This window comes from the organism of the source record quoted next, unplaced genomic scaffold, assembly GCF_019419815.1.
Source record: "Pyrus x bretschneideri cultivar Hongxiangsu unplaced genomic scaffold, Pyrus_bretschneideri_v1 Contig35, whole genome shotgun sequence".
In the NCBI taxonomy this organism is placed as follows: domain Eukaryota; kingdom Viridiplantae; phylum Streptophyta; class Magnoliopsida; order Rosales; family Rosaceae; genus Pyrus; species Pyrus x bretschneideri.
Genome location: NW_025999668.1, coordinates 1,370,231 through 1,387,504, shown reverse-complemented (window position 1 = coordinate 1,387,504; position 17,274 = coordinate 1,370,231). Strand labels below are relative to the sequence as shown.

Sequence of the window (17,274 nt, the reverse complement as noted above, 5' to 3'; positions counted from 1 at the left end):
CGCAAATTGTACATCTGTAAGACAACAGGTGAAGATTTTCAAACAAGAGCAAAACATGAAATATTAATATGTAGCACAAAACCATCCGTTAAGAAATCAAAATACAGTGAAAATGACCTTTTTAAAACAAGTTTCATTAATAATTTGATACATGTATAAATAAACCTTATTAACCAATTAGGACGGACAACACATGCCAATTCATCAATTTTTCAATTTGTACCCACACGCGCGTCCCAAGTATTTCAGATGATATTCGCCTAATTCTCTAATTATATTTGTTTATTTTACATTGTACGATCAGAAATCATTGTAGATTTTTTATTTAAAATTGAATATAAATGATAAATGATAAAAACTGACTTCACAATGTACGATGATCGAATATAATCGAAGAATCTGTATGCTTGAAAAAGGATCCGCGCGAGAATCTTTCTCCCAAGTTTTGATCACATACCCCCTTCAATTTCAATAGAGAGAGAAACTAGAGAGAGAGAGAGAGAGAGAGAGAGAGAGAGAGAGAGGGAGAGCAACTGTGTGCCACTTTGACGGAGCGAGAAACAGTCCACCCAGAATCTTTGCCTTCCAAACCAATCGACTTCGGCACGTCTCGCTAATGGTCACCCGCACCGACGCTAAACTACACCGGCGGTGAAATGCTCCTTCTCGCTCTTACAGACTAAAGATTTCTGCAAAGCCAGGTTGCTCTTTCTCTCTCTCTCTCTTCTGATATATTTTCCAGGGTTTAGGGTTCTATAGTTTGTATTGAAATTAGAATTTTTTTTATTTTTATTTTTTATTTTTTATCAATTCAGCGTCTTAATTTGTGTGCGTTTTGTATAAAGACAGCCTTTTGAATTCTTTTTCCTAATTTTTCGAAATTTGGTGTTGAATTTTGCGGTAGAGAATTTTGTGATTTATTTAATTCTCTGGTTCCCAAGAGTCTGAGTTTTGTTTAATGTGTTTGACGGTATTGTCGATTTTTTTTTTTAATAATTAGCACTTACATTGATTTTTTTATCTGTTGTTTCTTAACTTGTTGGTGAGATTATGTGGGTTTTTGTCAATTAAACGTGATTGAGTTTTTACTTACAAACCAGAAGGATATGGGAGAGGTTGTCTTGTTGTTATAGATTGAATAGGGGTGTATTCAATCAAGATTTTAAGTGATTCTCCGAAATTCAAAGTGTATTCTATCGGGTTAAAATCTTTAGAAATTCGAGTGTATTCAGTTAGGATTTTAAAGAAGTTTAAAATCCTTAAAATCCTTAGAAATTCAAGGTGTATTCTATTAGGAATTGATTTTAAAGGATTTGAAAAAGTTGAGGAATTCGAGGAAATTGGAGAGATTTTGATGTGTATTTTAGGCAATAAAAAATCTCACCTCTCCCCGTGATATTACGAGAGAATCAATTCAAAATTTTGCATGGAATCTCTACAAATCAATTAAACTCCATCAAAATTCATGGATCTATAAATCTATTAAAATCCCTTAAAATCCCAATTGAATTATTTTTTTATTTCTGAAAAGACGGATTCTTTTTTGCGTGAATCTGCAGGATGGGCCCTGAATTAGAGCTGAAATAGAAGTCGGGAGCTGCAATGGAACTTTCAGTTGCCAAGGATGGAAGTAATAATCGAGACCTTGAAAATACGTTTATGCCTTGTGTGAGTAACTATAAAGATAACATCTTTGATGTGGAAGCACCATTGGTTGGACAAACTACTGCATCAAATATAAGGGAAAACGAGGACAGAACTGGGTTTACAAGTCCCAATGATGTGCAGATCGTGCAAAGTGAATGCGTGGATTTGACAGAGGTTTCGAGTTCTTTTGGTTACACAACTTCAGGGGCAGAGAATGGTTATATGTCCGATGGTGATGAAGTTCAGTCGCTGTTCCATGGAAATAAGCTCGCTTCATTCTATGATGGATATTTTGGTGAATTTGAAACAAGGTACATTTTGGTTTGAGTTATATTGTGTATGTCTTACTTAAATCTTGTCTATCCGGTAGCATTTAAGATATCACGCCTAGCATACAATTACAAACGTAAGGTACAATTATATATTTCTTACTTAAATCTTGTCTATCCGGTAACATTTTCTTAGTCTGTGACTGCTCACTTAGTAAATCGTATGGATTGAAAGTTAGGCCTAGTTGGCTGGGTTCAAACCTGCATTGCCGTGGAAAAGGGGGATGGGAATGAATGAGGTGAATGCTTATCTCTAGGTACTGGATGGGGATAGTTCCACTCATTCCTTCATGTTCTGGCTTGTATGCATATCTTTTGGTGAAAATCTTAAGGAACAGGGTCCCGCTTTGAGGGATGTGAGATAGCTGGTCGACTAGCAGTATGTTGCCGGTCAGCTACATTATTAAACTTTGTTACCACTTCGTTGAACATCAATTCCATCATGAATAAAAAGGAGGCATAGTTGCCAAATTATTCTGAGTTCAAGGATATACTTGTTTCGTTCTTTTTAAGGTTGTGCCCACTATAGATCTAACTGTATTTTACATGTGACATTGACATGGTTTTATGTGTTTGTCTTATTGTTTAGGAAGAAAAGGTTGACCACTCATTGGGATAAGTTTGTACGTCCTTTTGTGTGGCGCTTGAAATGGTTAGAATTGAAGATTAAGGAACTTCAGTCTCAGGACCGAAAATATGATTCACAGCTTGCAAAGTATCCCCAAATACAGCAGTCTGACTTTGGCGCAATGTCAGCTCCAAAGTTAATGAAAAGGAAGAAAAGAAAGAGAGTTGAACGTACTACCAATATGGTGTCTTATGTGTCACACCACAATCTGTTCTCCTATGGTATGAATAGGTTCTCCAACCACTGTGTCTCGGCTTTGCTTGCTCCAGTTTCGAATAAGGATTGACCATTCTTTCTTCTTGATATCGGTATGTATCGAAATATGGGTGTGTTCGGTCCTTTTGAAGGAGTCCTACTCCCTTTAGTTGTTGCAAGTTTAGCGGGCTCGTCATCGTTTTAGCTTGAAGATGGTGCGGCTTGCCCTTCTTGCTTCTTGGGCATGGCTGGCCACTTCTATTTTTTAAGTGCTACTTTGCCCATGGATTTGATCTCTTCTGGAAGAGCTTTGACCACCATGTCTTCATCCATGTAGAACTTGGCATCTGCAAAGTGTGATTCAGCTTTGATGAATGGCTTGGTATCACCTTGGATCACCTTTACTCATTCTCGGTAGAATTTTAAACATTGGTGGAGGGTGGATGACACTACTCCATTCTCATGGATCCAAGGTCTTCCTAGGAGCAAGCTGTAGGAAGTTCTTGCATCAATCACGTGGAATATCGTGCTTGATTTGAGTTCACCAATGGTCATCTTCACTCGAATCATGCCCATCGCTCTTTGTCCTCTTTGGTTAAAACCCTGGATCAGTAAACGACTTAGGGACAATTCATCCACCTTGATGCCGATTGTGGTCATTGTTGACTTTGGCATGATGTTTGTGGCTGACCCATCATCTACAAGCATGCGGTTAACTTTATGCTCCTTTACGTACCCCGAGACGAATAAAGGATGGTTGTGAGGCTTTGATCCTAGCAGTAATTCTTCATCAGTGAAGTTGATTATGTCATGGGTGGCACAACATGTGGCACATTCATGTGGCTGAAACTTCAAGCCTTCGTCGTTGCTTTCTTGTACTTCATGGTCATCAAGACTTACCAAGATCGCTGCTAGTGCTCTTCGCATCTTCTTTGGCAATCATAGCATTTCCTCGATGCTAAAGTGCGTAGCAAACCTTCTTTGGGTGTGAGTGTCTTTTCTTCCTTGATGGCGGTGACTTTGCCTTTTGAGGGTTCTTCCATTTCCACTTCGACCATGTGACACGCAGCTATAATGCACTGTTAGAAGAAGTCCTCTGGGAAGTATTCGTGCAAGGAGATGGGAATGCGTGGTTCTTGCTCCATAGGTTCCCCAACATATGTTGGCTTAGCAGCTTTTACATTTCTTTTAGGCTTCTTATTATTGCGACGGTGGTGCTATCTCCCTTGCTCCCCATTTGGCCTTGTGGTTTGCGATATTGGCTTCCTTATCTTTTTATAGGTCACCAATGTCTATCCTTCTTCATCATCGGCATGTGCATCTTAGTCGCTTGCCCCCAGTGATGGTCGTCCATAAGGTGTCGTGCAGCTTGAGCATTGATGGGAATGGTCAGATGTCACTTGGAGAAGCACAGGATTGAATGATCTAAATGTAATTGTAGTAGTAAGCGTTGCGGCCGTGTTTTCAAGGTCGAGCTCAATTTGTCCTGGTTGTGCTAGCTTCATGATGAACTCTTTGAGGACGAAGCACTTGCCAACAGGATGGCTTATAATATGATGGTACTTGCAATACCTAGGATCGTTTACACGATTCATCTCTTCAGGACGCTTGCATTTGGGTAGCCCGATCACCTTCTTTTCCAGCAGGTCATCCAACATTGCAGCTATGTCAAAGTTAGGAAAAGGGTACGTCTTATGCTCCAGTTCCCTCAAAGCGCCTTTATACCTGTCTTAGGTGCGAGAAGGCTCACCTTTCTTTGTCTCCTTTGCTTTGTTCTTAGAGGAGATCTTGATGGGCACAGATGAGGTCTTGATGGGGGTAGTGTTGACGATAAAAGCTTCTTTGGCAAGCTTCTTCCCAGTTTTGTCCGCATTTGGGGCAAACACCTTATCTTTCTTAAACTCAGTGATCGGCTCATTTTCCCGTGATTGGTGATACTCAATTCCATGTTGTGGGAACGAGTTGCCAACTCCTTAAATGTTCTTCGTTTTATGCCTTGAAGGATGTACTGTAACCCCCAATGCATGCCTTGAACGCACATCACAATGGCGGAGGTTTCAGAAAGCCGATCTTTGCAATCCAGACTTAATGAATGCCATCTATTGATGTAGTCGACGATAGGTTCATCCTTCCACTGTTTTGTACTAGTTAGCTCCAGCATACTTACAGTGCAGTGAGTACTGTAGAAGCGGTTAAGAAATTCCCTTTCTAGCTGATCCCAATTGTTCATAGACTCGGGCTCGAGGTCGGTGTACCAGTCAAAAGAGTTACCTTTCAGCGAGCGTACGAGCTGTTTGACGAGGTAGTCTCCCTCCGTCCCAACATTGTTGTAAGTTTCAATGAAATGTGCGACATGTTGCTTTGGGTTCCCTTTCCGTCAAATTGCATGAACTTTGGCAGTTGATAAACCCTCGGCATCTTCAAGGCATCAATCTTCTTAGAGTAAGGCTTCGAGTACAACATGGAGGTGTGTGAGCTCCCTTCGTACTGTGCCTTGATGGTGTCAGTGATCATCTCATGCAGCTGATGGATAGAAAGAGATCCCATGAGTGTTACCACTTGGTTTGGCTCCTGTTCTTCTTTGACTTTTCTCTACTAAAGGCTCCTCTTTTTCATTGGCTCATCTTTTTAGTGGATTAACCTTTCTCGTTATCCTGCGTCTCTAGTCGGTTGACGAGTGCAGCGATTTGCAAGTCTTTTTCTTCCATCGTCCTTGTTAGCCTTGCGATCGCTTCATTCATTCGAGCCAGCTGCTCATCAATTGAAGTGGCTCCAGTGGTCATGACTTGCATGGCTGAGCTGCCACTTGAGTCGGCATCAGAAGGCATGGACTTGGAGTATTTCCTTGGCCTTTCCTCCCTTGGCCCCCTTAGCGAGGCCAGGGTGATCACAGGATTGTGCCTCAGGTGTTCTTGTTCCTTTGGCAAAGTTGATGCAGAAGTGGAAGAGGTGGTAGAAAGAGCTTTTGCCTTGCTTCGAGTTGTATTGCCCAAAGTGACAACACTTGCGGCGAGGATGTTCTTGTTTTTCGCATTGGTTGCAGGAACAACTTGAACTTTCCTTGATGCCATTTTTGTCTTCTTGCGGATCTGAAGATTGAGATGAGAAGTAGAGATTGTCCCACTGGGCGTGCCAAATTTGTAAACACGAATTTTCTTGAAACAAGAACACATGTACAAAATAATATTTGTATTGATTTTGGGGTTACAATCTCTTTTACCATTTTAGCCTCTGATTCTATCTTTGTAAAATGTAGATATGTGGATGGCTATTGATCCAAAGGGTCGTCGGGGCTTGGTCTAGGGATAAACAGTTATGCGGATTTAATGATGTTGTTGATCCAAAAGTTCGTCGGGGCTTGATCCTAGGATGAATGGTTGATGAACGAATCTTCAAGGGCTTTTGGGCTTGATCTTGAAGAACGGGTGTGTGGATTTGTTGATGTTGTTGATTCAAAAGGCCGTTGGGCTTGATCTTAGGATGAACAGTTATGCAGATTTATTAATGTTGTTGATCTAAAGGGTCGTCGGGGCTTGATCTTAGGATGAAGGGTTGATGAACGGATCTTCAAAGGCTTTTGGGCTTGATCTTGAAGAATGGGTGTGTGGATTTGTTGATGTTGTTGATCCAAAGGGTCGTTGGGGCTTGATCTCAGGATGAACAGTTATGCGGATTTATTGATATTGTTGATCCAAAGGGATGTCGGGGCTTGATCTTAGGATGAACAGATCTTTAAGGGCTTTTGGGCTAGATCTTGAAGAACGGGTGTGCGGATTTGTTGATGTTGTTGATCCAAAAGGCTGTTGGGGCTTGATCTTAGGATGAACGGATGTTGAACAATGAACACTTTCTTCAAGGGTTGTCGGGGCTTGACCTTGAAGGAGGATTTGACGAAGAACGAAGAGGGCTTTCTTGATCCTTCGGGATTTGCTTGAGAGCTTTAGAGTTTCAAAGCTTCAAGGTTTTGGTGTGATGTGAATTGGTTAAATGAAATGTATGAAATTGGCTTCTATTTATAGAAATTTTCAAGGCCTAATTTTGAATATAATATTCAGATGAAATAAATCATTTCTGCCAGGTGTTGACATATGTCCTATTTGATGACTTTTCCGATTTATTTTGATTTTTCATTGAGTCACACGCTATGTGTAAATTTATGTGACATGTGAGCGTTGAAATTTTAATTATTAGTCAACATTCATTTCACTGAAATTTCAATGTCTACAGCAACCACTACCCTTTGTGTTTTACAGGGGTTTTAATCTTTGGAGAATGAAATATAAACCTGTGTACTAAAGGGATTTGATACTACAACACAAGGGAAAGGTAGTAAGCTTCTAAAATTTGACAAAAGATGGCATTCTATGGTGGACCTGCGACTAAAAGGGTAAAGTATGAACAAACTAAACCTTTTTGGTTTCTTACTTGTTGGGGTGAGAAGTTGGATGTCTTTTGATTGATTGGTTGAGTGTCCTTCTTTCGTGTGTCCTTCGTTGCTTTTATAAACTCTTTAGCCCGACTGTCCAAGCCTCCCCTTTTTGGTGATGGCCTCCAGAGCATGGTGAGTCACGGTTTATTTACCTACCCATGCCCTTGAAAAGTACTTTTTGCTGGGGGTGAGCTACCCTTTGTATGTCACTTCTCACATAGGATTGTTGCCTATTTCTTGGCAAAAAATGATTTTCAATTCTTCCTAGGCTGCCAACTGTCCGAGCGCAATTCTCCTTCTACCTTTTGTGTTCTTAGGCCTCTAATCGCACTAAGCCCATCATTATATATCCACTCAAACATCATGCCTAAAAGATTCTTTAGTAGGCTTAATAAAGGAGGAGAGGATTTCTATAAAGTCCAACTTGTTCCTTCCCTTGTACTTGGGGAACTGATGAAGTAGGTGTAAGATTGTGAGTGTCAATGGATATGATTTTTATTTCTTGGCAATCAAGTAACATGGTCAACGAGTTAATTGGTGTTGAGGAAATATTGGGATCTTGTTTTAATTGACATTTGGAGTCCTTATTCTGTGCAATTAATGAAGAGGCTTTATTTGGTTACACAATATTTCTATTTGTTCTTTTACGCTAAACTTGACAAGCAGAACATCTTCATACCGAGACATGTTTTAAATAAATGCAATTTCATTTCACACGTCATATAAATATCATTTGTCAACAGCATCAACCTTATTTAAAACCCAGCTTGGACTTCGTATTGGTAAAAGAATACATTGAAAAACATGTGTAATCCAGAACAGCGACTAGAGGGTGTAGTTTTGGTTGATGGCATCAATGTCTATACCCTTCAGCTTGGCAAATGACTCAACCCTTCCCTTCAGAGTGTGAAGCTCCCTCAACCTGCACAATACAAAGAAATCTTAGTAATGCCATTGTAATCTTCGGTAGTAGAAAAAAGAAGATGAACAAAAGGTTACCTTGCAATCTCTGCCCGCCTTTTAGCTTCTTCGGCCATGAGATTAATGTCCCTAAAAGTGCCCTTCTCTGTAAACTTTTTTGTTTCGCGAGATTGGAGGCCATGCAGCGTTCGCTGTTCAGTTGCCCACGCAGCCTCACGAGCTTCCTTCCCAAAGTCGTTTTTGCTGGTAAATGCGGTCTGGTAAGATGGATAAAAGCACATCAGATTAATCAGTCTTAACAAAGGAGATTACAATGATTAAGTGATCAAGGTGAAGTCGGATTCTCACTCTTTGGTCTACTATTAAACCCCAAGCCTTTCCACCGAGTGCGTAACGGACAGCGAATTTGATAGGATCAAGCAGCATGTAAATGACGATATTGTACATCCAAATTATACCAGTCCAGCCCCAACCAATACTTCTGATTTTTGTAAATTTCCACGTTGCTGTTGCGGATATAACTGTCGCAATCTGCAAATAATTATTGGATGTCAACAAATGTTTCTAAACATCGGAATTACTACCGAGGCAGAACTATTCAGTACCAGTTGAGCGATGATGAAGGCAATGACAAGCAAAAAGCCAGGTCTTTCACCGAAAGACCAACCGCGGGAGCGAGTGACAAATATCAAGGCCTGGCTGATGGTGCTGATTTGAAGATACAAAGCTGACGACATCTGATCGTTTAGTATAGCAGCTTCATCCTTATTTTTCATGTTAAAATGGTGTTTATTGAAGTCTCTTACGTTAAATTTTTCCTGCAAGAACAAAGATCCATGTCATAAACTAGCGATGTAGGACAAACCCATCTCTCATGTAATCTATTCTTTAACTGAACAGACATGTTGCCGATGCATAGTGTTTAAAAGGGCACCCTGCATGTTAGTACCTGACCACAAAAATTCGAAGTTTCATTAAATTCTTAACAACATGACGATAAAAGGGAGGCCATCTACCGGAAAGAAGTTGGTTTCATAAGATATCCAGAAGAACAAAACAGTAGTTAGGCCAAGGTAACCACCGAGGGCAATTCCAGTTACAAAAATCTCACTGAGCTTCCAACTGTCAGGAAATGGAGATGGTTTGACCCTATCTTTGGATATGGTCATGATAGTACCTGTAAGCAAGCTAACAAGTTAGGTATTGAGCAGGCACACAAATTACAGAGTAACAGATCGATGGAACAGAAGAAGTCATGCACAAATTCATTAACGCATAAAAAAGATCAAACAACGAAAGCTAACCATCGTTAAGAACAGCAATGACAAGAACCATGAAAGGAGGGAAGTCGAATTTCCAGAAGACAGCCAGCAACATAAAACCTAGCTGTAGAACAACTTGATGTCAGAAAGCTAGGTAAGACTGATAGCAAAAAACTAAACACTCTAAAAGTTCCAATGTAAAAAATCATAACTCGAAAGTGAAACTTACCACAATACGAATGGTGATTGAGACAGCATATATCTGGGAAAGAAAAGATAAGAAAGGCAAATAAGCATTTGTTGTAACACAACTAAAGCTTTAACTTAGTAAATTATGGATGTTGCGGAAATTGTGAGATTACCGTATAGTTTTTCATTCTCTGGAAAATTGCACGGCTTGTTAACACAGCACTAATGATCACACTCAATCCAGGTTCTGTTAAAACTATATCAGAAGCGCTACGTGCAGCATCTGTGGAATCTGCGACTGCAATTCCAATGTCAGCTTTCTTTAAGGCAGGGGCATCATTCACTCCGTCACCAGTCATTCCACAGATGTGCTTTCTAGCTTGTAATCTCTTCACAATCTCGTATTTATGCTCTAAAGAAAAATAAATGATGAGAAATATATATTAAAAAAGGTCAACTCGACAGTGCTTCATACTAAAAGAACAAGACTAACCAGGAAAGACGCCAGCAAAACCATCGGCTTTCTCAATGAGTTCATCAATGGAAACGGTAGCAAGATCCCCATCCTTACTTTCACCAAGCAGAGCTGAAGAAGGATACATGTTTGTACCCATCCCAAGCCGCCTTCCTGTTTCCTTACCGATTGCAAGTTGGTCCCCTACAAATTGTGATGCATGAACGTTACATCTCTAATTGATAGCATATTATCTCATAAGCTTATGGTGAAACGTATATCAAGGAAAAAAATGAGCAGTAACAGTAGCACATACCAGTGATCATTTTAACGCTGACACCAAGATCCAGAGCTCTTCTGATTGTCTCGGCACTGTCATGACGAGGAGGGTCGAAGAGAGGGAGAAGACCAACAAATTCCCAGGGTCCACCAGGACTGTCTTTGGTTCCAGCAGGTACTTCCTGGAGGAAATGACATTCTCCGTCTCTTAAATCTAAACAAAGAAGTCATGTTCATAAGACAAGAAAGAATTCGTATGAAATTAGCTACCTGGAGAGCAACACCAAGGGATCGTAGTCCACGTTCTGCAAACTTATCAATCATTGCGTGTACCTTCTTCTCAATTGCTGATTTGTTATGTGCCAGATTAAGAATCTACATAGATAATATTCGGTTAGAGCTCTAAAAATCTGGAAGCACCATTAAGGTTTCCACGACTGATTGAAAATTTTTGATATTCGTATTTTACCTGTTCTGGTGCACCTTTGCTGACCCTGTGCATTTTACCAGCGGCATCAATGTATGTGAGTGCAGTTCTTTTATCGGTAGGATTGAATGGAAGGAAGTGAATTTCTCTGATTCCGGCCCGTGCCTAAAAATGTTTATATAAAGGTTACATGAGTATCAAACGAAAACTACAGATAAGAATAAAAATCACAGAATTGGAAAGATTAATTTGCAAATACCTCCTTAGGGTCTCCCAACATGGAAACAATTGCAGTATCAATAGCATCTTGATTTTCGAGCCTTGATGCTCTTGCAGCCATAAGCATAACCTGATCCTTGTCAACGCCCTTGGCAAAAACCTATCCCAAGAGGAATAATATGAGAAGAATTAGTAAATAAAAGTTCTTTTAATATATTTTGATGAGAGGTGTGTTTGCATTAGCAAAACTATGCTGCCTTGATCTTCACTAATCACCTAAAAGATGTATTTTCTCATTGACGCATCGAGTTAATAAATGTGTAAATTCTTTAGATTGGTATTTAACTCTGATCAAACCACTCCGTACATTTTCCAGTAAACTGTACCAGTGACTGAATTTACGAAACCTTGTTCTTATGGTGAAGTGAATTACTATGTTTATATGCTACACTGCGCAGTTTTAAAGTGAGTTGAAGGGGCCACGTGTAATACCTCAATCATAATTTTGTCCACTGTAAGCTTGTTAAGTGTCAGTGTTCCTGTTTTATCACTGCATAGAACATCCATCCCTGCCATTTCTTCAATGGCAGTCATTCTCTTTGTTATGGCACCCTGCATAAACATGGATTCCGATTATGCAATATTGGGTACATTTAAAATATAAATCAAGAAAAATTACATTCAAATTCATGTTCAAAATCAATCTCTCGAGTAGAGTATGCGCAATCACGAACCTGCTGGGACAAACGATGTGAACCGATGGCCATTGTGACAGAAAGAACAGTTGGCATAGCAATAGGGATCCCACCGATTAGGAGGACGAGAAGGTTATCAATACCAGTACGGTATTCCCTCCCATGAATCCCGTATATTACTATGATTTCAATTGCCATCCCAACGGCAATGGAACAAATGCAAAAGTTTCCAATTGACGTTAATACCTGCAACCATGAAACCATTGTTAAAATTTGTTGCCAGTGAGCACATGCAACAATAGTTATTTCTCTGAAGTGGACAAATTCTTCCATGAGTGCTAGCTGTTCAGACACAAAAATCGGCACAAAATGGCTAAAAAAATGAACCTGCTGGAAATGGCCAACATGTGTTGTGTTATCCACAAGATGAGCTGCCTTTCCAAAGAAAGTGTGAACTCCTGTTGCAATAACAACCCCTTCAATCTCTCCCTGCTTGCATGTTGATCCCGAGTAAACTCCATCACCAGGATTTTTGGTCACCGGAAGCGATTCTCCAGTAAGAGCAGACTACATGTGACAAACAGAATACTAATTCAAGAAAGGTATAATTCAGAAACACTGATACATATTCTACATCATGTTTTAGTGATTTACCTGATCAATCTTTAAAGGATCTCCTTCAAGAAGACGGGCATCAGCGGGAACGATATCACCAAGTTTGATGCTAATTATGTCTCCAGGAACCAATACAGCAGCATCTTCTTCTGCCCATTTTCCATTGCGCAAGACCTGGTAAACATTCAGAAGGCTAGTTCATTCTCTAAAGTATATTCACCATTCAGCAATCCCAATCTATCTTACGCAATATTAGTCATTGACCTATACAAATAAAGGAAATGTAGGCAAGAGCTTCAACAAGAAATAAAAGAAGAAAGGGAAGGCCAGGCTGCAACGATAACTTATTGAAAATAAATCTGTGAACTTTGAAGGGAAAAACCTTTGCTTTTGGGGCCAAACGAGCCATAAGAGCAGCTGCCGCATTGCCTGCATTGTTTTCTTCTATAAAACTGATGGTAGAATTGATAACGAGGAGGACAAGGATGCCAACAAAATCATGATAATCTGCTGGTTGTGACTGCATAAATTAACGTTATGTCAACATCTGGAATCTGTAGAATTCATTGCAATATAAAGAAGATCATCACAATGGTTTTTCTTTTAGCAGATTTAATTATATTAGAGAAACATTAATGTGAATTAAACATTTTGAGAATAAGCAAAAAATGTTAAAGCAAGGATATAGTTTTCAACAAAACTGAAGTGTCGTAGATTTTCTTATTCAATTGTCGCCCATATGATTCGAAGTAAGGGGAAAAATTAAAAGGAGTTGAGTCATATTATAGGCTTACCCCTCCTTGTGTAAAAGCAACGGCAATGATAGCTGCAGCTTCCATGACCCAGGACAGAGGATTCCACATAAATCCCAGAAACTTCAAGATTTTACTTTCCTACGGATGAGCAGAAAATCAAAACAACCAATTGAGGAGTGAAGACGAGCAAGGATTACCAGGGTAAACATAACAAAGAAATATAGAGAGGTACTCACAAGCTTCAAGTTTAGTTACTCACCTTTTTTTCTTCAAGCTTATTGTAACCAAATAAATCCAACCGCTCTTGGACTTCATCGGAGCTTAAACCATCTCTCGTGCATTTCAGATGATCAAAAACTTCGCTCAGCGGGACATTCTCCTGCATAAATCAGTTCCATGTCTATCAGAGGCTATTCTGAGACTTGAAACTAGTATGAATACTCATTTGAAGAGAAATAATTTCAACATTATGTGCAGAGAGACCTTGATAGTACCACATGACACATACCAGATCAACAGCTTCCTTGATGATTGCGTCGAGGGCAACCGACTTGGCCACCACCATTTTGGACTCCCCTTATATCCTCAACTCCTCCACCTAGGAAGGTGTTTACAGGAAGCCTGCACTAACATTACTTCAACTCAAAATTTGCCTTCTTTTTCCATTTTATAAGGACATAAGCATTATGAAAATGTGCACAAGAAAGAACCATTTACAAACACTTAATCGATATTAGAACTGGAGGAATACTAAAAAAATGATCAAGGGACGCTAACCCCTGGTTTATATACAGTTTATTGTCTGTTTAGCGTTTACATTATAAACACCACTAAGTGTTTGTGTAAACCTAACATAAAGATTATGGCACCATTAACAACACAATAGAAGATGGAGAAAACAAAATTCAAACCAAGAAATTTTCTTACCAAGAAAAAGCTTGTAATGATCTGCTAATCAGTGTTAATAGACACTAATTAACTAATTAAAGCAAATCCCAACTTCTGCAACATAAAATTCCACCCAAATTTTTGCTAAACTCCCAAAGAAGCACTTGGAGTGTTTGGACTGAGAGTGGAGTGGAGTGCCAAGAAATTGTACAGATCCCTTGGCAATATGTATGCCAATATATAAACACACACCAGCAAGAGACAACCACAAAAACGCAACCAACCGACGTCGTTTTGATTACCAATAAAGAAGGAGAAGAGTAGGCGTGGAGGAGTTGTGGGTGAGTCCATATGCAGAGTGACATCTCTGCCGCTTCTGATGATCCGCCGGCCAGTGCCGTCCAGTTTTTCCTTTTATTTTTAATTTTTTTATGAATTATTTCATTTGGTGCTTTCGAATGGCAGTTTACTTTGCGCCATTTGGTCGCAACGGTCTTTGGTCGCAACGATCGTTGGGTCCGTATATTATAATTTTTTAATCAAATGGCCGTACGCATTTTATTCGGCATGCGGTCGGTTCGGCTGGGATGTAGTGATTTCAAGCATACGGATTTAGAGATCGTAAAGTTACAACTTACAGTGTTTAATAAGATTCACGATTTATTATTACGGTCTAATAATATTCATTTTCTTTTATAAGTGAAAGGTGTTAAGGTCGATTCTCACCAAAGACGAATTTGAACTACATTATTATTAGATCATTGTGAGGTTAAACCCACCATTTCCCTCTTAGTGTAGATAATATTGATTATTCAAAAAAAAAAAAAATCAGATTATTAAAATTTATAGTTTTCTAGTTTTCTAGCAAATTTAGTGCGGTTCGAAACTATTTCGTTAATGAAAATTGAAAACTCATCAATTTTAAGTTAGTTTTCAAAATATGAAAACTGAAAGCCAAATCTTAAAAATGCTTAATTGGATCATTCGTCCATGTACTAATAGAGAAGTCGGAGGATAGACTTGTCCGAAATTAGGATTTAAACCCATGTGTTCAGTCAACTTAGCACATGAACGATACATATGAGGTCAAAATAAAACTCTTCGTTAATTGTTACCACTTAAGGCTTACATGTGAGGTAATTTTATCTTTTTAGCCGTACATGTGAGGCTCACGTGTTATCCGTTAATGGAAAGTTAATGAAACTTTCAATTTTGGGCTTCATTCCTAACAGACTTGACCACATGATTTAAATTCCAACTATTTTACCACAAAGGACTATTAATCCAATTAAGCCGTTTTGAAAACTACAGAAAGTATCTTTAAGATTTTAGTTTTATATTTTCAATTTTTTTTTTTTCTGAAAAACTTAAAATTGAAAGTAGTTATCAAAATACATTTTTAGAAAAATATAAAATTAAAAACAAAACAAAAAAATTATCTAACGACCTCTTAGTTTTTGTTTGTTTGTTTGTTTGAAATTTATGTTGGTTGATTCTCAATTGAAATCGTTGGACAATCGAACTTATGTTTCAATGTAAGGTCTTACAGAAATCTAGCAGCATAATATGTCAAATTGTATGACAAGAAACTATTCCCGTTAATTCTTTTTGAGGACAAAGAAAAGAGTTGATTTGAAGTTGTTTGTACGTGACCTTATTCTTGATAGCTTTACATAATATCTCAGTGAAAGGTTTGGCTTGTCAATTTTCTTAAAGGATGCTGTTGAGAGTATGAATTCATGTACCCGAAAGATAATGAACCTTATATGTGTCTATAAGCATCGGATTTCCACGTGCCAATCATTTTATAATGGAACTTTAACTTTGTAAATTTTGATGCTAGCTGGTTATTGTAGTTTGATGACTACATAGGCCAGTGAAATTGATTGATATAATGGCTTTGCAACACTGCATGCATATTAGGGATGGGTAAAATACCTATGAGTTTGGGTAACCGTGGTTACCCACTTATTTAAAGTTCACGGTTACAATTATGGGTAACCGTTTAGACGAACAAACGGTTATGGGTGTAACCGTTTATCCATGAAATTTAAATGGGCAGTTATGGGTATTACCTGCGGTTATAACGGGAATCCATCGGTTATGGGTATTAACCGTTGTTATAAAGGGTATCCATTTATCCATTTAATTTAATATATATATATATATATATATATAATTATAAAAAATTAAAAACCCTAAATTTTCAATTTATCCGCCAGACTCAAGGTCTCAAACACTCTGTTCCTCGCTCATCTCTAGCTAGTCTCATTGAAGCACGGTGAGGAACGATAAGCTCCATCTTGTTCTTTGATTTGCAAAGGTCGAGATGGGTCTTTTTCCCTTCATGTTTTATCAGACAAGTTTCCAGGCATTGCTTATCTGGCGGGACTTCACCTGAAGGAACTAAAATACCTTCATTTTTTGTGGAATCACAGTCCTGTTCTTTTTGCTCTCAACCTTTGGAATCTGGAGGATTTAAGCTGCCCACCTCACTTGCAGCATGTCGTGAGTTCATATCAATAGTCATTTCTTTTGTAGGCCTCTTTTGGTGACAACGAATCAATGAGACTTTGTGATTGAATGTGCTAAAGCATTAGTATTTGAAAGTGTTTAATTTCGGAATATTTTAGAGCTTTGAATCATCTAGTATTCAAGATAATGACTACTTTTTGTTTTTTGAAGCTTTACTTTGTAATCATATGGATTATAATTAAAGACTTGCTTGGGTGTAGCAAAAAAATATCGTTGGTAAACTATTACTTCAATTATTGGAATTGTATGAGGACTTAAATGATTAAAATAAGGAAATGCATGCTAAAATGTATCTATAACGGTGTTTAATTGTTAGAAAACAAAAATTATGACAAATTTTTCATTTGTAATTTTCAAGTTGTTAAAAAAAATAAAAAACGTGTAGACGGGTGAAAAAAGGGTAAATGGGTAAAAAAAGGATAAACGGGTAAATGGTTATGGTTAAATGGGTAAACGGTTATGGTTACATGGGTACACGGTTATGGGCATGGTTAATCGTTTATAGACAGTTATGGATATGGGTATAATCGTTTATGCAATTACCCAACGGGTAAACGGTTATACGATTATGAACATAAACGGTTATGGGTATATAACTTCCTAGTCTGATAAATCAAAATCACATTAATATTAGGCCAGTCAACAAAAACAGTGTGTTTAATTCGGCTTTTTGTATTGGAGTTCGAGCTCTACTCTTAGTAAACTGAACATCAATTTTATCAAAAATAAAAAATAAAAAATAAATTAAATCTTAAAACCAAAAAACTTTCTCGCACACTGGCCATATATAAGAGAACCCTCCTCGTC

General features: G+C 38.5%; 2 protein-coding genes across 2 annotated transcripts; one reads left to right on the top strand and one right to left on the bottom strand.

The window, feature by feature from the left end:
• The first annotated feature begins 1,602 nt into the window (after positions 1 to 1,602).
• On the top strand, positions 1,603 to 2,890 carry LOC125480674. Its single transcript, XM_048591701.1, has 2 exons — positions 1,603 to 1,958; positions 2,566 to 2,890. The coding sequence occupies exons 1-2, from the start codon at positions 1,603 to 1,605 to the stop codon at positions 2,888 to 2,890; spliced, it is 681 nt and encodes a 226-aa protein (XP_048447658.1).
• Positions 2,891 to 7,996: 5,106 nt separating this feature from the next.
• On the bottom strand, positions 7,997 to 14,354 carry LOC103942434 (plasma membrane ATPase 1-like). The gene is made up of 22 exons (XM_048591850.1): positions 14,235 to 14,354; positions 13,553 to 13,665; positions 13,304 to 13,423; positions 13,084 to 13,182; positions 12,672 to 12,809; positions 12,329 to 12,463; positions 12,062 to 12,241; positions 11,714 to 11,920; positions 11,472 to 11,591; positions 11,020 to 11,139; positions 10,803 to 10,925; positions 10,604 to 10,708; positions 10,371 to 10,515; positions 10,094 to 10,258; positions 9,774 to 10,012; positions 9,641 to 9,673; positions 9,454 to 9,535; positions 9,166 to 9,326; positions 8,755 to 8,967; positions 8,498 to 8,680; positions 8,228 to 8,406; positions 7,997 to 8,150 (listed from the first exon to the last, which is right to left on the bottom strand). The coding sequence occupies exons 2-22, from the start codon at positions 13,607 to 13,609 to the stop codon at positions 8,054 to 8,056; spliced, it is 2,901 nt and encodes a 966-aa protein (XP_048447807.1). The 5' UTR covers positions 13,610 to 13,665; positions 14,235 to 14,354; the 3' UTR covers positions 7,997 to 8,053.
• Positions 14,355 to 17,274: the final 2,920 nt, after the last annotated feature.

What these genes read in the sequence shown, in the direction of transcription:
- LOC125480674 (XM_048591701.1), top strand. Translation starts at nt 1,603, where the DNA reads ATGGAACTTTCAGTTGCCAAGGATGGAAGTAATAATCGAGACCTTGAA. An exon ending in TTTGGTGAATTTGAAACAAG is followed by an intron (nt 1,959 to 2,565) that starts GTACATTTTGGT and finishes CTTATTGTTTAG; the next exon opens with GAAGAAAAGGTTGACCACTC.
- LOC103942434 (XM_048591850.1), bottom strand. Translation starts at nt 13,609, where the DNA reads ATGGTGGTGGCCAAGTCGGTTGCCCTCGACGCAATCATCAAGGAAGCT. An exon ending in TGTTGGGAGACCCTAAGGAG is followed by an intron (nt 10,926 to 11,019) that starts GTATTTGCAAAT and finishes AAACATTTTTAG; the next exon opens with GCACGGGCCGGAATCAGAGA. An exon ending in CAGCGTTAAAATGATCACTG is followed by an intron (nt 10,259 to 10,370) that starts GTATGTGCTACT and finishes CACAATTTGTAG; the next exon opens with GGGACCAACTTGCAATCGGT.